This window comes from Vicugna pacos, chromosome 4, assembly GCF_048564905.1.
Source record: "Vicugna pacos chromosome 4, VicPac4, whole genome shotgun sequence".
NCBI lineage: Eukaryota > Metazoa > Chordata > Mammalia > Artiodactyla > Camelidae > Vicugna > Vicugna pacos.
The window spans coordinates 46,162,676-46,185,259 of record NC_132990.1 but is presented as its reverse complement, the minus strand read 5'-3'; the positions used below and the strand labels follow the sequence as shown (position 1 = coordinate 46,185,259).

Below are 22,584 nucleotides of genomic sequence, written 5' to 3'. Positions count from 1 at the left end.
GTTTGGGTAAGAACAAGTGCATTTATCTCCTTATCCCCCACCCTGAAGCTTTCCCTGATCACCTTTAAGGCACCAGAACAGTGTGTAAAAGTTCCCAGGGTAGCTCTCCCCCAGACTGTTTTGTAAAACATGAAGTTTCTGTTTGTTTTATTTGGAGTTGTTAGCGGAGTCAGCATTAGGAAGCAGATGCTCATTTTTTTGAGTTGTGACAAGGTACTCGATAGGGAAGGGACAGTGAAGAGTGGAATATTGAGACATACTTTCAGTTTTTAAACAACAATTTGGCAAGTCCTTTGGCATGTAAGAACATGGCTTCTAATGTATCGTGATGGAATTCTAGCCTAGACCTAGACCCAGGTTTCTCAGCCTCAGCACTACTGATATTTTGGGCTGGTGAATTCTCTGTCAGAGGTAGGGGCTGTCCTGTGCGTTGTAGGATGTTTGTTATCAGCATCCCTGACCTCTACTCGATGCCAGCAGCACCTCTGCCTCTTTCCCTCCCAGTTATGACAACCATAAATGTCTATAGTTGTTGCCAAGTGTCCCTGAGATGGGGAAAGAGGTGTCAAAATTGCTCTGTTTGAGAACGACCAGTCCAGATGGATACATATTGCCAGAAACCACCGTTGCTCATCAAAAATGCCTTTTCTGATAGCTTTATAAAAAATGATTTTGCTTGTGTGTTCTGTGGTGTATAAATCTACAAGCACTGAGTTAAAAAAAAAGTTTACTAATTAGTTCAAGCTAATGAAGAAGTAGAAGGTTGAATTTCCCAGCCTTGCTGTCATGTTGGAAAACATTTCATAGTTTCCCTGGTGATAAGGGAAGGTTTGGGTCTGTGGAGGACGGATGCGTGTGAATTCCCCTAATTGGCAGAGCCATTAGTTTTTTTGTGGTGTTGCTGGCTGTATAGCAACGTCAGGATCTCTTTTGTCCTAAAATATATTTCTGAGTAGCATTCATGTTATTTCCTTTTGGTGAAAGTAGTGAAAGTAGACTGTCTCAGGTAAGCCGTGTTGAGGAAAAAAAAGTTCTTTCAAGGACACGCGGGGCAAGTAGGCTGCCCTTTTGGAGTCATTTCTTTCAGTCCCTTAGATGTGGGCCTTCTGTTTATTTCAAGAAATGTGTTATCTTAGACACAGCGCTTCTTCTTTGTTAAGCATCTTCTACTGAAGAGAAGCCAGAGTTCTCTCTGTTTAGGCTTGATTCTTCTTCATCAGCTTCCTTGGGAGAGAGCTAGAGCAAGATACTTTCCGTTTTCGGATGCAGGGTACTGGGAAGTGGGGACTGGAGAGATGGCCTTCATGAGTCCTTAAATCTAAGACCAAATTCCCGTCTGTCACTGCCGATGAGGCCGCATGTGAAGGTGGTTCTGTTTCTGAGTGCATGTCTGATTGGTGAAGGCGGATTGGCTCTGGGTGTGCAGTATCGCCTGCCCTCAAGAGTATCTCATTACCTGGTACAGGAGAAACGTGAGGTCTTAAGTGGAGACAGAGATTGCCCTCTCCTTCCCCTTGCTTGGGGAAGCTAGGTCTGTAACTAACTCCCTGTGAACTTGATGGGGCTGCTGGCGTCAGTTTTAGGTTTACTGGGGGTTTTTTTGTTTTTTTTTTTTAAGCTTATTTTTCTGATGGGGAAAGTAATTAGGTTTATTTATTCTTAGAGGAGGTTCTGGGGATTGAACCTGGGACCTCGTGCATGCTAAGCATGTGCTCTACCACTTGAGCTATACCCTGCCCCCTGTTCTAGGGAATGAAAAGTTTGTAGTCATCATTCTGTCTCTGAGCCCCACAGCAAGTGGCTCTTTCATCTGCGACACAGGAACCACGATGCCACCCTCCTTCCCTCAGGTGTGCTCTGAGCTGAGGCCAGAGAATGAAGCTGAAAGTGCTGTCTGCGAGTGCAGGCACTGCAGGCGGGATGGGGAAGGAGGAGGTGAGGCAGCAGCGGCAGCATTTCCTGGGTCCGTGGTGTCTTCAGCAGCTGTGATTCATCCTGTTGCTACCTACCTGGTGCTCCTTTCATTGTGATAGGATTTTGCTTTTAAAAAAAAAGTAAGAAGAAGGAGCTTTCAAGATGGCCAAGCTAAGGATGGAAGAACCCAGTTGCCTCTAACATAGGACAGTGGGCTTTCTCTTCTGGGGGTCTGGAGAGCTTGAGCAGGGTGGAGGTGGGAGTTGCCCAGGCCAGCAGGCTGTTGGATGGCCCTGCTCAGAGCTGGTTGCCTAAATGTTGGGTTTGACTGTGCAGGTCTGCTTCACAGCTGTGACATGTTATGTTACAGTCTTTCTTTTCAATAATAGATCAGAGAATGCTTTCCAGTTCATCTTTTGAAAAACCGGGTTGGGTTTGGCAGAAAATCTGCTTCCTCCTCAAGAATCCAAATATCACCTGAGACTGCCTCTGCTCTGACATAAAAGCCCACGTCTGAAGTCGTCTTTTGGTGACTCCATTGTAGGGGGGGTGGGATTTGGGGGGGATCAGGGGAGGTGTATAGGGTGGTGTCCTCCACCCTGTAGTCAAATTCCTTCCCCTCTGCTTAGCCTCTCTCATCGTCTGCTAATCAGTGCTGCACTTAATTACCCCGCTGCACCCACTTGTGTATGCATCACTGCCTTTCCCGCCAGAAGCCGGACATAGCTCTTACTCTCCGAGTAATGATAGTAATCGCTGGTAGGGCAGACCTGTTCCTCATCCTTCTCCGAGCGCAGTTCTTACGGCAGGTGTCTAGTTCCTAATTAAGTGCTAATGAGCATGCCCAGTGGACCGTGATGCCGCCGCCAGCTCCTTCGGTTTTATGTCTTGCTATTGCTGAGCTCTTAAAAGGTGACAGAGCAAGAATTAGTGTCTTTGGACTGACAGGAAGGTGATTGTATGTGTAAAGAAATTGTTATTAGGATCCTCAGATGGTGAATGAGTAGTTTATAAATACTCTCCAAGAATACTGTAAATGCTGCCTGCTCTGACCTCTCCCCCTTTTCCAATTTCCCTCTAATAAGAACTGTGCTTCCTTTGGAAGGAATGGAAGTTTAAAAAGAAGGTTGGGTACCTAAAGATTTTTTTTATAAAGATACTAGGTGTGGTTGAAAGATTACTGTAAAATGACCGTAGACGCTGATTTCTGCCTTTCAGAGGCTGTTTTCTCTTGCTCTCGAGAGCCAGAAGCATGTTTAGGATTCAGTTAAAAATCGGTGGTTGGGATGGAAATTACCGATGATGTGGTGTGAAGATCTCATATATTCAGTCCACGTGAAGGGGTCATAAATAAAACAAGTAATTGCGTACCAGGCAAGTGAGCACAAATCAGAATCTTAAGAATTTCCTAACATTACACCTTAGAAATTGAGCTTTAATCGTTTTTACTGTCTCATCAAAAATGAGTTTTATGTTGGACAGCTGAAATGTGGCCAGATTTATGGTACAGGGGCCATTTCTCGGATACTTTTTCATTTCCTACAACATGGCCTTAAATATAATATATGAGAGCAACGATGCTTTTTAATGTGAACAGATTTATAACTCTCCTGGAATTGGGTAAGCAGTAGAGGTGAAGGCATATGGGAACCGGGACTTGGTCATTGTGGTTGGAGTTCCACACAGCTGGTAAGACTTTTCCTCGGCATGGTGCTTGGCCTCTCAGGGTCCTGGGATTTTCCATTGTGATGTGGAAGAGGTGGGTTTGGGGCGTGGGGCTCAAGAGAAAGGAAGGGAGAAACAAAGTTTTGTCTCTGAGGTCTCTTCCAGCTGTCACATACGTGGTGGCTCCCTGAGCCTCCCCTGTATGTGGTGGTACAGTGACTAGAGCCCCGCCACTGGGATCCTTTCCACATTGACTTCACTCCCCTCCTGCCTGGGGGGAGAAACTCAGTGCCTTGAGCCCTGCACCCTTCTGTGAAAGGTTTCTTCCATTCTCTGAGGGCTGGATGAACTAAGGACACGAAAGTGTGTAAGAGATGCTAGTTCTTCCTGCTTTCTGAGTGCTGTTAATTAAAGATAATATTTTAGTTTTGTCTCATCCTATCACTGTGGTAAGTGAATGCAAGAATGCTAGGGTGAAATGGAGTCACCTAACCACTGGTGATTAGTTGAAAAGATAGTTTCTGTACTGTAGGGCATGTATCTGCGCCTCCTCCATTTTAACCTTCCTGCAGTGAGGATGAGTCTGAAATCTGCAGCCTCTTAGATTCAGTGACATACTAGATTTCATCCCTGGAGGCGGTTAGAGACGGAACTAATGAACACATGAGGACTTACTGACTTATCCAGGCTTGCTAATAATACTCAGCTATACTCTCAGGTGATAGAGGCCAGAAAGTGACAGTGTCGACCTGAGGATTATATTTTGGGAAGATGATATTATATCAGGTAACTGAGCAGATTAAAAACCTTTGATGGACTGAAGGTGCTAATCACATTTTTTTTCTCCCTTTCCTCCCTCCGTCTCTCTCTCTCTCTACTCCCTGTGTATGATGAATCTCCTGTTCTGTCTGCTCCATCGTCTCTTGTCATGTCTACTCTCCCCCCGCACCATGCTGCCACCACCACCGCTTCCTCTTCCCCCCGCTTCCTCCTCCTCCTCCTCCTCCTCCTCCTCTTCCTCTTCCTCTCCCACCACCACCACCAACAGCAGCAGCAGTTGCAAGCTCAGCATCTTTCTCACGGCCATGGACCTCCAGTGCCCCTCACACCGCACCCTTCGGGACTTCAGCCTCCTGGAATCCCGCCCCTCGGCGGCAGTGCTGGCCTTCTGGCACTGTCTAGTGCTCTGAGTGGGCAGTCTCACTTGGCAATTAAAGATGACAAGAAGCACCATGATGCAGAGCACCACAGAGGTGAGAGGCCGGGCAAGCCAGATTAGGACCTTGTCCTAACACTCTTACAGTGCTGCAAAGTTTGTGCACCGCTAAAGCAAGCCCCAACCTATACAGAGAGCAAACAATGAGCTAAGAGGAACTGTCGCAAAGCTTGGCCACTGAAACACAGTTCACCCTGGAGGTTTTCCGGGTTTAACGTGGGCATCTGTAGATTCCCCGATCTCTTTAGATTGCAGGCATCCTGACATCTTGGCAACTGCCTCGTTAATGCCAGTGGCCTGTACCATATTATGGAAAACTGTTAACTGCTTAATTGGGTAATTTTCAAAGAAAGTAATGTTGTTAAATGGGGCGAAATAAGAAGTTAAATTTGAAAGTGAATGTGTTCAAATGGAAGGTTTGATAATTGCATCTGTTACTTCTTAGTTTCATAGGCTTTAATTCTAGTATGCGTTAAATATTGGGCAAAATTGCACTTGACTAATTTTTTGAAAAAAGAAATAATTTATTCTGTCAAGAAATTTAAAAAAAAATAGGCTTTTGTGTATGGTTAAACTGTAAATCTTATGTTTACAAAATACTGTAATTTTCAGGAAATCACTGTATTAGGAATGTGCAATGACTTATATAAATAAAAGCCATTTTTAAAACTGTTTGGGGCTTGTGTTCTAATTATTCCCCCCTTTTTTTTATTTCTGTTCTTGCCTCTGTGTCTGAACGGGCATGTCTGTGCGTTTCTTGGTAACCTCGGGAGCAGACAGAGAACCGGGCACAGTAAGTACCCTAACGCCTGCTGCACATGAGCACACGTCCCCCTACCCTGCAGTGCCCCCTCAGCTGCCTTTCTGTAAACACAGGCACAGACACGTGTATTCTACTCCACCTCTCTCAGTGACCTGGTTTTATTCTTCTTTCTGAGAAAAAAAAAATATATATATATATATGACTATCTCTTTCCCTCTTGTCTTTTTTAATACAATTTCCATCAAGATGAGAGGGACGTAATTGGAGGCAAAGCGGTTTGCTGTAATTACGAACTTGAAAATACACTTTGGTCTGTATGTGCCTCAAACCCATTTAAAAAATACATTTATTATTGCACTTCGAGGCCAGGTTTACATGTGAAGAGAGTATTCACTTTTATCTTAAGTTAGTTCTACAGGCAAGAGGTCACAATCCATGTGTGAAATTGGTCAGTATTGTGTTATTGCTACCTAAACTGTTCATTATCCTCTGCAAATGCATCTTAGTTGCTAGGTTTCCATGTCTAATTTTCTTTTCATAATTGTCCTTGGAATGTGAGCTTGAACTTAACTTTAGTCCAAAGAGCTGAGTGAGGAAGCTCTCAAAAACAAGGAAATTCAGTGCACAGGGGCTCTGTGCTTCTTGAGTTCGTTTTTTCACCAGCCAAAATCTTATGTATTTTACATAATGCACGTTTGAGCTGTACAGGTATCTGCTGGTTACTGGCAGGGAGACCTGTCTCTAAAATGCATCTCTCAAATGTCATGGAGCAGATGGAGTGAGAAATTGGTCCCTTTTCAGCTGAAATAACCTACAGTATTTGCCTCCTTCCCTCCTTTCTTTTTGAACATGGAAATATTTTGACCATCTTAAATCTAAATATGGTAAAAAAGAAAAATGGGATACTGAACTTTTAAATCTATCCTGTTACTTTCTTTGAGTCTAGGGGGAAGATAAATCAAGTTTAGGTTTTTTCTGCCCCCCTCTCTTCTGTGTAGAATAGTAGCTGTTTTTAAAATTCTCTTTGAGACAGAGCTTGTATATTTTATGTATCAGGATGTGTTGGGAAGAATGGATAATGGGGAAAAGATGGGGTAGCTAGTTTTGAAACTCTCGTACTACGAGTTTTCTCTGGAAAAGGTTGAGAAGAGAAAAGAGAGAAAAAATTGGAGCTGCCATGTTCATTCAGTAGAGCATCAAATTAAAACCCGAAACCAGGACTGGAGACTGGAGACAGCACAGGTGGTGCTGGGGATGCCCGTGTCCTGTAGTTGCCGCATGTTTTCACTTACTGAATTTATTCTAGGTTGGAGACTTTATTTTTAATTCAGCTTTGTGTTCTCAGTACTACTTTTTCACCTTAAGTCACTGTATATTTATTGAGTACTGACTATGTGTAAGGTAATATAGGAAGTATGTCTGCAGCGAGGGGTTTGCAGGCACTTGGAATACAAGCCCTTTCTCAAAGAACCAAGGGAAGGCGACAAGAATACTGGAAGGTGTAAGACTAGAACGTTTCAGCAAGAGTTCTAGACAGTTACGGAAGGGATACCACGGCGTATACCTCTCTGAAAGACCAGTGGCAGGTTGTAGAGTTTGCACACTTAAGCTTGTAGAGGTGTTGTTCCGTATCTCTGTGTGTCTGTATTTCTGAGTATAATAACCTATATTTTTGTCTGGAAAGTGTAATCAGGAACTTAATTGACTGGAGACATGAGGGTGGAGTGAAGGATGAAGAGTTGTACCCTTAAAGAAGTACAAAATAGTTCTTGAATTTCAGGCAGCTGTGAGTTGCTTTTAAGTCCAGTTAATTAGTAAGTGCATACTGAGTTAGCAGTCAGTGAACAAGTCAAAATGTGGTAGATACATTGCCTAAACCAGTCGATAAAATCATATAAAATACATGGTTACGTGATCATATTTGCATGTCTCATTTTTCACATCAAATTTTTGACAAGTCTTGATGATCATTACAATGAGTATTTTCAGAATAAGTGTATATACTGAGTTTCTTGCATGTTGCAGAAAACTCATGGTAATGATGATATAAAATGGGGAAACTACATTAATTTGTAATCTAAACATTTAATTCAGTCTGTAGAGAGGAATTAAATTGTTCACTATCCATATAAGTGGGATTTTGCTGCAGTTATATAAACTTTAACTAGCTCTCTTCAAACTTTGTGTAAAATTAAATATGAGAGGCAGTTGGTAATGAGATGATGTGTATTATTAGTGCCTAAAATACTGTAGTATTTACCTATTTAATAAAGTGCTTTGAATTATAAAGTTGAATCTTGGCAGATAAAGTCAGTTGATTGCTCTGTAGTGCTGTTGGTTCTATTTTTATTTGTTTTTTTAATTTAATGAGGGATTAACAGCAGTCACTACAAGGCAGTGATTTTCAAACCTTATGGTCTCAAGAGTCTTTATAGCCATAAATTAAAATTATTGATGACCCCAGAGAACTTTTGTTTATGGGTCTCAAATATTTTGAAAATTTTCTGGGTTAGAGATAAAGCAGATTGTAAAATCACTTAAAAAGATAAAGAGCTACTTAATAGCATTAACATAAATAACATTTTTAATGAAAAATATTTTCCAGAATAAAAAATTGTAGTGGAAAGAGTGGCTTTGTTTTTTGCACATTTGCAAATGTCTTTAATGCCTGACTTGACAGAGGATAGCTGAATTCTCACCTGCTTCTGTGTTCTGTTGCCATACATTGTTTTAGTTTAAGTATTAGAAGAAAATCTTCCCTCAGAGAGAGAGCCATGGGGTCCTTGGACCAAACTCTAGGAGCGTCTGCCTTAAGTAAGACTGAGGAGTTCTGAAAAAATTCTAGGCTGGCACATAGTCCTATTTTTTCCTGCTCTCCTTTCTATGTTGAACAGACTTTTTATATCAAGTGCAAAAATCAGGAACTTATCTAGATCCAGAGGGAATGTGGGTGTGTATGGATTTTTATCTGTGAGTCTAAAACTGGTTCACAGATAGTTTATGTTTATTTATTTTCAGTGACAAACTATTCCGTTTGCTAGCTTAAGGTTTTAAGGAAAACAAATGAGCCTTGATGTAACATGTTGTTTCATGTAAAACCCAGGAAATGAAGGTATGAGGACAGACTATCAGTATATGGATACTATTTTTAAGTTTCTTGTTTCTGAAAAGGATGAATGATAAAGCTAGTAACTTTTGAGAGGTATGTTTTGCTGTTTGGCTTTTGATTATAAATTAAGATTTGACTACTATTTTTCTAGTTTGCAAACTTTTTTTTTCTACGGAAGCCTACTGATCAGAGTGCTACTACTGAGCAAAGAAATGACCTAACAAAAGACTTTTGTTTCTTCAGGAGTAGTAGAAACTTCAGATATTCTGATTAATTTAAAGATGAATTGCATTAAATTTTGGCTGAATGGGATGTACTTTAAATATGTCTGCTTGAAGAGGGGAGGGTATAGCTCAGTGGTGGAGTGTGTGCTTAGCATGCATGAGGTCCTGGGTTCAATCCCCAGTACCTCCACTTAAATGAATGAACAAATAAATAAACCTAATCCCCCCTCCCTCCAAAAGAACACATAAATATGTCTGCTTGAAAGACCTGGAATTAGAGAACTGACAAGGAGTTGTATGGCTTTTAAGAAAATAATGATGGAATGTATGTTTACTCATTCATCTCACAGATATTTACTGACCACTTACTATGTGCCAAGCACCAGCTGGAGCCCTCCATATGCTTGATGCCATTTTGCAGTGGTATCTTTTAATGTCAGAGTCAAATTATTTGTTGACTGAAAAGCACTGAAATACCTAACTCATGTGATCATTGTTTGGAACATTTGAAAAAGGGAGGAGACTTGAGGGGGCTGTCTGGGAGAGGCTCCAGAACAGGGATGGTCTGTAGATGTAGGCGGGTTCTGGTGTGGACATCAGAAGGTCCTGGAACCCCTCTAAGATTGTATGCAGAGTATTGTGGTTCAGAGCTCTTGCATAATGCTGGGGAGAGATCATAACTTTCATTAAATTCTCCAGAAGGGTTCCTGGTCCAGAAGAGTCAAAATGGTGCAACATCATCATTTTCTCAGTAAGACACGAAGCTCAAGGAGGTTGGGTGCCTCTGGTCATACAGTTAATTAACGGAGGTGGAAATTTAGATCATGTCTTTCTAAAGGACCCTGTTGTCACTCCTATAACTGACTTTTAGAATTACCACATTCACATTTAGAACTTACTTAAAAGTAGTTATGATGACCATCACTTTATTTAATGTAAAGGTAGTGTCTTTACTTTTTTCTTTTCTAGCTCTTCTACTTGACTAGGTAATTGGCAGAGGCAGGACCAGAAACCAGTTACGGGCCACCCATCACTCCACTTTTTCTCAGACGACACTCAACAATATAGAGGGCAAGGAAGAAATAAGGTGTGAGGCTGGCTTTGGGTAATACTTCCCTCTTGGCCAGCTTCTGAAAGTTTAGGTTTTTGATTAGCATGGTGTCTCTCACTGGCTCTTTAGGACTGTGGCAGCAATGGCGGTGGTGAGGAGGCGGAGATCTTAAAAAGCATAGCTTTTGGACAGAGGCAGACCCTAGTGAAGGTCTGGCTGCACAGGCAAGATTTCTCATCCTTTTGAATTTTCTTCTAGTCTCGTCTATAAAATGGTGATGGTGGCTGCCTTGCAGGTTGAGGGTTTAGGGACCACAAACAGGAAGTCATCAGACATACCACAGCAGGCCTTTAGGACTATCTCCCCGCCTCTACCTGCAGGCTAGCCAGACAACAGTAAATGCGTCATTAGTCACCTTCAACACGGTTACTTGTGGTTTCCTTTCCTTTTTTAAACAATGTGAGGCTGTTGCAAAGATGAAGCCCCGTGTGACCAAGTGTCTGTTGCTGGTGTTTCTCAGGGTGTCAGCACCATGAAACTCACCCCAGCCTCTTAGGAACTTGATCAGACTCATAATACTCGAGTGCATCATAGATGGACGGGGACTAGGATAAAGTCACCTGAATGTGACTTTATCTTGACCTGACTTAACGTCGAGGAGTTGCCTGGAATAAAAGGATAAAACTGAGATGAATCAAAGTCACCTAAAAAAATCTCAGTATGAAGGCACAGTTGGAGACACTGCATTTTCTTAAGCAGTTGCCTCAGTAGATTTTTCTTTCGGCAGACTTTAAAACTTCTGTGCTTCCAACAGTAGATCCTCTGGGGAAAATCAGCATCACTTCCATGAGAAGGGTGAACCCCGGAAGGAAAGAAAGCCCTGGCGGTTTCTGGCTTGTCGGGAGTGGTGTGCACCTGACCCAGGTGGAGGTGTCTGCTCACTGTGGATGCCGTTAACTCACCAGGCAGGTAGCCGGGCCTGTGTGAGGCTGGAGAACCGTTCAGGTCTTATCTCACTGAGATCACAGTGAAAATAGGGCATCTTTAAACAAGCAAAAAGCAAGTAGAGGCTATTTTCTCCCTCCAAACCTTTTCTTAGGCTTCATTTTGTGTTCTGTAATGAGGAAACTTAATGTCCACCCTTTGCGGCAGGTTTTTAAAGCTTTTATTTTCCTTTTGGCCCCAAAATCAATTACAGCATTCCCTCTGGAACATAGTAGGCAATAAACTCTGTCTTACTGCTTCCGATGAGGAGAGGTGGGTGTTAGTGCCATTATATACCCCCATACCACAGTCAAGTTCTGACCCAGTGTTTTCTGGTATCAGGGCCTTCTCTTGCAATAGAAGCATGTCACCAGGGGCTGGAGAAGGAAAAGGAACAGTAACAGCTAAGGAGGCTTCGAAAGCATGCTTTCAAAAAAGGTTTGAAATACAGATTTGATTTTTTGCTGTGACCAAGGACCTGATGAGGGGGATGAAGGTGTTATGAAGTCACTTAAAAAATTATTTGAAAAGAATTAAATTTATTGTCAGCTCCGAACTTCTTTATTCCCCCCTGTTTCATTTTACCTGGGGAAGGAAGGTGGAGGGGCAAGTTGTGGACGGAGAGAGTGATGTCGGAGGCATTTCGTGGCTTAGCCCTCCCTCTAGCCCAGATAACGCGCTGGGTCTGTACATCTGTGGCCACATTTTATTCTTGGGAGTCCTCCTGAGTCGCCCAGCTGCATCCGACAGTGTCGAGTTTCTAGATCGAGGTGCAAGAACATGCCGGTATTTTATTTTTGTTTTTCACGTATTTTGCCTTTAAGCCACATGAAAAATAGATGTGTGCCCTTCAGGCCCGCTTCACAGCCCACACTTCTGAGATGTGATTTCCACACATCTCCACTTGCTTCCACTTTTCACCATTGACAAGTGGGGTCCCTGTTGGTCTTTACAGGTTAGAAATGCATTTGTTGAGGTGCCGGGCAGAACACATGAATGACCAGCCGGACTGCGGCACAAAGTACCTCACAGGGTGACAGCTTAATTGGCACCAGGTGTGGATGAGAAGGCACACAGATGTGAGGGGTGCGTCGCTGCCTAATTGTTTTAATGTTTGCCGAGAAGTTAATTGTCAGTGTAGAGTGTGCTAGCAAATTAGGTTCCCACTGCCTTAGTGTAACTGAGGATAAATGAGGTGTCATGAGTTTCCAATCTGTACCTCTGACACAAACACTTTTCCTGTGAGGAGGGGAACGGTCCCCAGGGGAATCAGCATGGCAGCTAAAGAAATCCATTTGAATAATGTGCATTATTTTCGCATTAGGGAAAGCTGTCTAGCTCTTGCTGTCTCTGGGAGCGGGTTTTCCTTTCACATTTGCTGCTGGTGGCTTCAAGGTTGAGCCTTGGTTGGCAGAAGAATTGCTTTGAGGTCTCAGAATAGGTGGAGAATTCCTGAAGGCTCTTACAAAGTGATCTGGTAGCACTGATGGTGGAAACTTGCTTTCTTTTATATATTCTGGAGTTTACCTTCCAAAACAGCTCAATATTGAACAACCCTTACTGTTAAATGGCTAAAGAAGAGTGAAATTCTTGGAACACGACTATATAGACTCTTTCATTACTCACTTTGAAGCAGCTGAGACTCTCCACCTTAGTCTTGAGTGTTTGGGTATTCAGAGCTTGAAATAGAAACATCATTGTCTAGAATGGTCAGAATAAAGGTAACACAAAATCCAAATCTGGATTTTTTTTTTTTTCTGATTTGACTGAATGCTGTTTGAAGTTCTAAAGACTCTTCTACATACATTGTAATTCTTAGGTGAAAGTGTGGTTCAATGCTTGGCGTTTGGATGTTTATTTTTGCTTTAAGAGAATACGTTGTCCATTTCTACCCACTAGGTTCAAACACTGCCAACTCTCTAGGTAACTTGCATCCCCTCAGCTACAGCGGGGAATGTTCTGATGTGTGTTTTTATAAAACGTGGTTCACCTAGTTGGGGAATTGTGTTCTGGATTTGACCACTCAAGAAGTGTATACCGGTTGTAATATTGGGAGACTTCCTACTTTTTCTCTTCTCAGTATCTTTTTCACTCACTCTCGTAACTGTTCTTAACCATCACATCACTACATATTAGTGCAGGAAGTGACCCTCAGGAAGCACAGGGCAACCACAGGGAACAGTTTGCCTGTTGTCAGTGAAGAGGCCTGCTGAGGTTTTAGGTTCTCAAAGAATTCCGGATTTTAGGAGGGACAGGTACCTTCTTGTGGTTCATACGTTTTTCTCTGTTCTTACGCCCCATCTAGTCAGTTCCTGGGTTGTCTCTGCCTATAGGTGGAGAGGAAGGCTCGCCAGTTGGGCTAGCTGGTCTTTTAGACACTGTCTCTGGCACTGAACATTCCAGAGGATCTTGTTTTCTTTAGAGACTTGTCCGGTCTGCCTCTCCATGTATCGTTTTCCTTGGCTCTATTCCCATCAGTGTGTGCAACTTGTAAGATGCAGAAAATCATCATGGTTTTCAAATTTTAGCTTGTTTGGAAAACAGTGTGTTTTTAAGTCTTGATTTGCTCAGATTTGTAATATCCCCATGGGCTGTATAAAACTTCTATTTTGAGTTCTTGTAGAAGACATAAGGTAAGTAAGATGATTTTGTTAGGTTCTTAAGAAAATTTTTAAACAAAGGAAAACTTATATACCGTCTGGAAATCTCAGTTCTGGGAACATTTGTAGTAGAAGTCTGCCCAATAATTAACAATGTTTGAAAAATTCTGGCAGATAATTAAATTTTACCAGCTGCAAGGTGAAAATAAAACATCGAGTTTCTTGGCTAGAATCAGAGTGTATCAGTCAGTGTGGTTAACACTATTAGTTCTCATGTTGATCAAAAAACTCTGATTCACAATTAAATATTTATTTGACAAATAAGTATTTGAAAAGTGAATTTTACTTGATGAAAGCCATTTGGTAGATAAATATCTTTCAAAATACGGGCTCTGGGAAGAGAAGCCTGCAGCGGCAAATAAGTCTGTGGAACCAGTATTCACAGTGGTTGACGTGGCATGCAGCCAGTGCTGAGGGGACCTGGGCTACTTGGTTGCTCTCTGCTGGGGTCTTTTTTAGTGTGAATCTTGGTTTATAAATGGCAGGATTCATGAGTGGAAAACCAGAAATTTGGGGCTGTTTTCAGGTCATTTAAAAGTAGGCTGTTAAATGTTCTGACCTTTTTTTTTTTTTTTATGTTCACAATTTTGTTATGGCAGGCATATAACCAAGTAAGTCAAGGGTGTGTGTGTGTGTGTGTGTCTGTGATCAGGAGGTGGGGTGGATCAGAGAAAGCATGCATTAGGCAATATTATGTCACATTAGAATGTTAAGCTCAATAAATTAAAGAACCAGTGTGACTTTTAAGTGAGATTTGGAGGGTCAAGTATTTGGGTGCAAGTATTAAATGTTCATAAACCAAGTTTAAAAATCACTCTTCTGGGAGCAGAGGTACTTTGAGTTAATGGACAGTGGCTTCTTGACTTTAGGCAAATCGCCTCCCCTCCCTGGACATCCTCAAGATAAAATGAGGGGGATACAGAGGATGAATATGTGCTAAGGTTGCTTTGGCCTCTTCAGAGGTTTGATTCTATCTTCTGTGTTTAGAATGCATGACTTTTTCAATAACTTAAAACGAAGCAACCTCAGTTTTATTCTTTCATGAATAGTCTCTTCTTAAATGTTGATTAAATATTTAATTTTAATGTTGAATGTGATTCTGTCTCATTCTGATTCAAATCTCACAAATCAGGATAGAGCCCTAGAGCCCTAAATTTTGAAGGACCCACAGGATATTCAGTCAGTACCCGGGTATAATCTCTGCATTCTTAACATGTGTCTGAAATGGTTCAGAATGACCATCAAAATGACTGTTCCACTCCTGAGCCCCAGAGAGCATGAGATGGTACATGAGGACAATACGCAGCATGAGAGAAGAAGACTAGAATCATGAAATGTCCAGTGCTACCTGTGAGGTCACTTTTGGGTTTCTGGGGAGCAGATGAGTGGATGATAAATATTAGGGCCCCTAGGCCGTAGTTAAACAAACGGTTGTTGTTGCTGACAGCAAATGAGGTTCACTAGGCTGGAACTATTTGCTTAAATCAAGAACAACAGTGAAAACAATATCAGGGCTGGAGGACGGGACAGTCACACACAGCAAACAGGGTCCATGGGAACAAGGATGAAGGAGGTGATTCGTCTTTGGTAGGGCTGCAGTGAGGCACCCCCTGGCTCCCCAAGGCCTTTCCTGCCCACACTCTTTGCTGCCTTGTTTGTGAAGCAGTTTTACAGCATTAAATATGATGAGACATCTTGTTTCATAACTTGTCTCAGTCTCCTCTCTGAGTGGAGCCAATTTTCAGACAAGTAGGGGTGCTAATTACCAGCCCCTTCCAAATTTAGAGGAACTTTCAGAGCTCTTCAAAACCCATTCAGATTATAGTCCTCACTTAAGCTGCTCAGGCGGGAATTTAACTTCTAATACGGAGATGCAGAGGCCTCAGAGCTTGACAGGCTTACAGGTCCAGCCAGAGAAATGTTACTGTATCTAGCAGAAATTGCGTGGTTCCTAACAAGTGCGTCGTTTACTTTCATGTTCACGTTTAAAAAAAAATCAGATCATTAAAAAGCTGTCTTTGAACGGCTGAGTGGTTTGGATGCCCAGTGCTAGATACAGCAGGAGGGCTACATGGGGGACCCTGGGGAAAAAGACTTGAACTTTAAAATTGCCAGTGGACACCAGCATTATGCTGTGTTCTGCTGGGCACCTGGGTAGATGTACAGTTGAGGATACAGCCCTGCCCTTAGTGCATTTGGTTCAAGTCTGGAGGAGGAGGCTTCATGAAGGGCAGATATAATCTCAAACACAGACAGGTGTATTGGGACACTGTTTCCACATGAGTGCAGGCTGCTGCTCCCTTCCCCGGCGTGTTAGCGCTTTGCAGTCAGTGGCCCCGGGTCAGAGGGGTTAGTTTTTAGCAGACATTTACTGAGGTAATTAGTTCAGGTTTCCAGCCAGCTCACCTTCCAGCCCCACACAGTGCTAGAGACATCATTCTGAGCTTTCCTGTATTGAATTGCAGTGGTCCCTCCCCCCACCTTTCTGTAAGCCTCCTGCCATTTGTGGAGCTTGAAAAGTCATGAATGAAAGCTCAGCTCGCTTCACAGGCAGCCTCTGAAGTGGGCAAAAGGGCTTCAGATTGCCTTCTGGTTCCCACTTTTGATTTCCTCCTGCGTGTGGCTGAGCAGAGAACATTCCCGTGGTGGGGTCCACGGTTTTCATAGGGGCATTTTTAGAGACAGCCATCTGACCAATTTCCTCTGGCTGGCTAGGAATGAAGACCCATCCATGACCTCTAAAGAAGTACCATTAAAGTTTTTATCATAAATGCATGTTGAATTTTATCAAATGCTTTTTCTGCATCTATTGAGATGAATACGTGGTTTTTGTCCTTTCTCATGGATGTGGTGTATCACGTTGATTGATTTGCATATGTTGAACCATCCTTGTGTCCCTGGGATGAATCCAACTTGATCCTGGTGTATGATCTTTTTTATGTGCTGTTGGATTCTGTTTGCTAATATTTTATTGAGGATTTTTGCATCTATGTTCATCAGTGATATTGGCCTATAGCTTTCTTTTCTGGCAGTGTCTTTGTCTGGCTTTGGTATCAGGGTGATGGTGGCTTCATAGAGTGAGTTTGGGAGTATTCCCTCCTTCAGTCTTTTGGAAGAGTTTGAGAAGGACCCATATGAGAACATGAAAACAAATATATGTATGTTCATATATGACTGAAGCATTATGCTATACACCAGAAGTTGACACAACATTGTAAACTGACTATACTTCAATAAAATATATATATATAATAAATAAAATTTTAAAAAATCAAAATTAAAAAAAAAGATATACCATTAAAGATTTGCTTCTGTAGGTACTATTGCATTAGAGGTGGTCTAACTGAAAGATTTCCCCTGCCCCCTTCAGTTTTCAGTTGGAACAGAGAAAGGTAACGTCGTTGTCTTTTGGCCCTAACCCCCATCTTAGTTCTCCCACATCTTTCAGAAATTGGGGGTATCTGGACTTTGAGAAAGGAAGTTTTTGCACAACCCGGTCAGCATTGTTCAAGGGAGTAACAGGTCACTGAACAAATTGCCCCCGTGCATATGCTAATTCTGCACTTAAAAGAACTCACTGTAACTATGTCCTGACGCTTTAGCCCAAGGGCAAACGGGAATTGAAGGGATGTCAGATAGTGTCACCTGACCCTCAAATATCTAAAATGCTTGTTTTCTTTGGGTCAGCAGTTCATCCTCGGCACATGTGAATCAAAGTATCCTGTGTGGTTTGTGGGAAAAATTAGTCCTCGTTCCTGCTTTTGTGTGTGAGAGCTGGCCTTGCTGTTGAAGATTCACTGGCTGGAATTCCCGCTCCGGGTCTTAAATTTCAGCACTCCTGGCAAGGAACACCAAATCTTATTTTCAGCAATAAATTAAAAGAATTCAGAAGAGTTCCTTCTTTGTGACTGTGGAAAATGTGATTTGCCTTTTAGGAAACCATGCTGTTAATCCCACCCGCTCTCTCTGTGTCTTGTTAGAGAAGCCCGCTTTGGCTCTTACAGTCACAGAATACGTCTGATAGAGCGATCTCAGGTTTTGCTCACAGGCCTTTCATACTCCTGACCAGGAAGTCTCAGTGGGAAAGAATGAAAACACATCCACATATAAACAGTGAGCTCCCATTTCTCTAACAGCAAACAGAACAGAAGAACATTTTAAGTGAGTAGGGCCTGAAGGATCCACCAGGCTTTGGATGGTTTGATTGCACAGTCAGGGTCTCCTTTTTAAGTACTTTACATCTCTATAAATGTATGCCATCAGAGTCTGCAGATGAGACGAGTTAAATGGAATGAAAGGCTGAGTAGGTATCACCTTTCTAAAACAGCCTTCACATCCAGGTTGGGTTTTCATGTGTATAAAGAGACCTGGGAAGAAATCTTTGATTAATATTTTTTTTTTGTCTTGCAGAGTAATTCCCTCTTGGTCCCAGACAATCTAAGAGGCACAGATAAACGCAGAAATGGACCTGAGTTTTCCAATGACATCAAAAAAAGAAAGGTGGACGATAAAGACTCCAGCCACTATGTAAGTAAATAAAGGACTTGAAATAATACTTGTTTGCTTTCTTGCTCACCTTCTAAGTGAGTATACAAAGGACTCTTAAGATCTTAAATGATAATTTCACATCCCGTAAAATAATAGCGTCAAGGGGATGGATTCTTACACTGTAGGCTATTATTTCCCTCTAGAGCTGTCAGTTATGTATCTGCCAGGCTCAGTATTGAATTTTAGGCTTTCTGCTGTAGTTACTCGGATACAAAAGAGGGGATACAAAATGTCGGGCTGGCTTCATGGTATGTAGCCTGTGCAGCTGTCCCAGCCTTGCTCTTCAGAGGGCCCTGCCTTGCCCTTGGTTTAATGCTCTGCTCTCAACCATCTTCAAATTCTCAAATTTTAAGCCAATGCCTGCACTGTCATTTTGTCCTGGACTTTGCAACTTTGGCAGCCTGTCTTGTGAAAATAATGAGGGTAGGAATTTTAGTGTCACAGACTGCCTTTTTGGATGCTATTCTGTGATTCATTTAGGCTCATATTAGGTCTCAAGGCAGAGTTTGTCCTCTTCCACAGCGAGCAGTGTGGTGATAGAAGTCCATGGTAGAAATGGAAGAAATGTTGGGGGCATCTCGTTCAAACACTGCGGATAAGCCCACACAACTGCTTGAAGGAGTGAAGACTCTTGACTTAGACCTAGAGAAAACCACATTCTCTCAGAGAGCAAACCCAGCCAGACGGCCATTGGCTCTGGGCTCGGGGTCAAGAACATTGCGGCTGACAGATGACTTGTAGTGTCCTTGTGTGTCCCTGAGTGTCTGTTGCAGGATGGACGAGTTCTTGGGAACAATGTGAGAGCAGAATGTGAATTAGGCCACTCCCTGTTGCTCCTGGAGGAAGAAGTGTCTACCTCTGGCCGGCTGGTGTGGAGGTTTACACACCAGACCTCTGCCTCCTGCTGGCTGGTGCAGGCCAATAGTTAACGATACATAGCCTTTGTTGAGCAACGTGTCAAGTTAGTGCTGGGTCCTGCGTGATTCTGCAAGACTTGTTTCATTTAACTCTGAAAATAACCCTGTGAGTTTGGTACCATCCCTCCCTTTCATCGATAAAGGAACTGAAGCACAGAGCTTTTAAGTGATTTGCCCAAGGTCAGAATTAGTGGCAGAGCCTGGAGGCAGCTCTTAATCACTACGTTAGGATTCCTGAAGGGAGAATTTAGGATTGAATATTTTGCCAGGGGTCCTCAAATTGGTCCATACTTTGTACCATAATAACATCCTAAGAACCCAAGTTATTGATCTTCCTCCCTGGCCCAAGCCATGTAGCACATACTTGCCCAGAGCCAGTGTCCCACACAAGTACTTTTATATATGGCATCTAGGCAAGAAAGTTGATGGTTAGAAAAAACATTTCAGACATGAGTTTAAAGTTGAGGGTAACTTTCTAGCTGGACTTGGAGGCCACAAAAATCTAATGGGTAATATTTTCACTTGTACTGGTCTTTCTCAGACATTATTTGTGTATTCTTAATTGACAGTGACATCAGTCAAAGAATGGTGTAGATCATAAGCTAGGGGCCTCCTTTTTGAGAATTAAGACCCATTGCAATAACCTGTTTTTCCACGTGTCCATTGCATTACTCTGCTCTAAAGGACATAGAAGACCTTTTGGCTAAAAAAGTAGTCTTCTTCAGCCTGCCTTGAATTTGATGTAGGAGTGCTCACATCATTAAATTGAACAGCTCTTCTGAAGCTTTTTCGAACTCAGTGCAATTTTGGGGTTTCCTCTGATTAGCAAATTTTATGGTTTTATGTCAAGATAATAAAAGGCTATTGCAGGATGCCAGTGCCCTCCGTATAACTGCCAGCCTATCTTCCTTCCATCTCCAGAATATCCCAAGCTGATTGCTAAAGAGCTTTCTTCTTAACACGAGGTTAGGTCTAACTATGTTATTCCAGCCAGAAGCTGGCTTTGTTGTTTGTAGTTTTTTGTCTACTTTGATTTTTTGCAGGAACTGGTAACCCTACGGGAACAAGGTTTAAGTTTGTCTTTATAATTACGAATTCCCTATGAATACTAGAGTTGTTGGCAGTCTTCAAGATGATACACGTAAAAGCAATGACATGAAATTGTGTTCTTAATTTGAAATCCAGTGGGAAAAGCTCTCTGAGATAAGGGCATGTGGATTTCAAATTGTAAGAGAGATTCAGCTGTTGCAAACATTTATTGAGCCATTATTACGTGCCAAGTTGTACAGCTTGCCTTCACCTACGTACACACGGTGAATGTATAGCTGGGGTGCTGCGGCAACAGAATTCCTGGCTGGGGCTTTGCGCCCCCCAGGTCAGATGAGAAGGGGAGAAGGTGGTAGTAAATACCAGGGCTGGCATTTTGGAAGGGAGCCTGTAGGTAGGCGTTCCCTAGGTTGTTTTCTAGTCTGTGTCTGCTACCAAAAACTAGAAATTTCATGGATCCTCAAACTCTTGAATAATTGACATTAAAAATTTTTTTTTTCAGGACAGCGATGGTGACAAAAGCGATGACAACTTAGTTGTGGACGTATCTAATGAGGTAACCATCCTCTTAATCAGACTATTTCAGAGTAACTTGTGAGGGAAAGGAAGTGGAGCCACCATGCTTTGGTCTTTTGTAACTTTACACATTAAGAATTGAATGGTTGTTCATGGAAGAACAGTCGTGGTTTAAAACCAACACAAACTTTTGATTCCTTTGAAAAAAACAAATCTGCCAAATCATTTTAGATTCCTAAATTGGCACCTGGTATTCCTTTCTGACCTGTGCCCTAGTCTGGGCAAAGTGTTTGAGCACGAGATGGGGATATTATTGTTTCTAGATACTGTTTTCTTTATTGTGTCTTCATGGGTGCGCTCGCAAACACCATCGTGTTCACGGTAACAGCGGTGCTAGTCAGGTGCACACCCTCAAATCCCCCGAATTTAGAGGACTTGCAGCACTCCCTGTTAGTGTGGAAATGGAGTGTGGAGAGGGGAAGACCTATCGTTAGGAGAGGAATCAGGAGACCTTTGCTTGTGCTCTCTCAGGACCCCTCGTCTCCGCGAGCCAGCCCCGCCCACTCCCCCAGGGAAAACGGGATCGACAAGACCCGCCTGCTGAAGAAGGACGCTTCCAGCAGCCCGGCGTCCACGGCCTCATCGGGAAGTTCCACCTCTTTGAAATCCAAAGAAATGAGCTTGGTAGGTAATAAGAACTGTCACTTGCCTATTTAGCAGTTTAGTTGTCTCTAGGAGCCAGAGATTCTCTAAAGTATTTGATTTTTTTTTTTTTTAAATACGGGTACTAGGGATTGAACCCGGGACTTAATGCATGCTAGGCGTGTGCTCTACCACTGGGCTATTGCCCTCCCCCTAAAGTATTTGAAGTGTGCATTTTTTACTGATAGAGAGTTATTTATATATATTTACATATATATGTGTGTGTGTGTGTGTATATATTTTTAATTTTTCATTGCTTGCCTGTGAGTAGCAGGATGCTTTTTTTTTTTTAATGGAGGTACTGGGAATTGAACCCAGGACCTCATGCATGCTAACCTTGTGCTCTGCCACTGACCTATACCCACCCCCTGAGGTTAGATTTTAAGTGTTTAAAAGTGAAATTCATCATTCTCTCTATCTCCATGGCAATTCCTTCTCCCCTCTGGATCAGCTAATTGGGCCGTGATTAGGGAGAGGTAACAAGCTTCCAGGCCATTGCCATCTCACTTGGGGGATCTGCTCCTGGCACAGGCTCTCTGAAGCTTCCTCGCTGACAAATGGTTCAAACACCTTAGGTACTGAGAAGCCCTCATTTTCTTAAGCGGTGCAGTTCACCTGGTTTTAGACTAACCTGTCCTCAGGCTATGTTGTGATTGGGTTGCTGGGCGGACTGTGATGTACTCAGGGTGGCACCAACGGAAGGGGGTGCATCAGGCCCATTCTTGCTTTCAGTCACTCAGCAAACAGTGTGGAGTATGTCATCTCTTCACTCACAATAACCACACCCTAACAACTGCGCAGGGAATCCTTACATGGTCCCCTGAGGAATTATCCCATTTCACTGATGAGGAGGAAGGCCAGAGGAACTTGCAAAGTTTACACAGCTTGTTGGATCCAAGACCAGAGGGAGCTGGGGTCTCTCTGGTTCATGTTTTTTGCGCTTTTCAGACTGTGATTAAAAGGACATGAAGGTTCAGATGTGGAATAAGATGCTCTGTAACCCTGTTACTGTCTTGACTCCTGAAGGCCCCTGCAGTCGTGGGTCCACACTGGTTATGTAGGCAAGTGGGTGGTGTACTGCTTAACGACAGTTACTTTTTTAAGGCACATCTCTCACAGGGAAAGGACTAGGTCTAGGGTTTTGCCTCTGAGTTGCTGTTTTGTGCCTCTCAAACTGAGGGCCCCTCATTCTCTCACCGTCAGTCTCAATCCCACTGCCACCAAAAGGCAAGAGTAGAAAGGAGATCCTCCCTCTGACATTCCCGGTG

At 42.7% G+C, this 22,584-nt stretch overlaps 1 protein-coding gene across 2 annotated transcripts in view; it reads left to right on the top strand.

Moving 5' to 3' along the window:
- The window catches only part of LOC102526691 (TLE family member 1, transcriptional corepressor), an 81,535-nt gene that overhangs the window by 35,138 nt on the left and 23,813 nt on the right, over window positions 1–22,584 (top strand). For both annotated transcript variants that reach the window (XM_015239061.3, XM_072959651.1), the window contains exons 7-11: window positions 4,628–4,832; window positions 5,572–5,588; window positions 17,997–18,113; window positions 20,601–20,654; window positions 21,146–21,298. In XM_015239061.3, coding sequence (XP_015094547.1) covers window positions 4,628–4,832; window positions 5,572–5,588; window positions 17,997–18,113; window positions 20,601–20,654; window positions 21,146–21,298 — 546 coding nt within the window. The remainder of the gene's footprint in view (window positions 1–4,627; window positions 4,833–5,571; window positions 5,589–17,996; window positions 18,114–20,600; window positions 20,655–21,145; window positions 21,299–22,584) is intronic.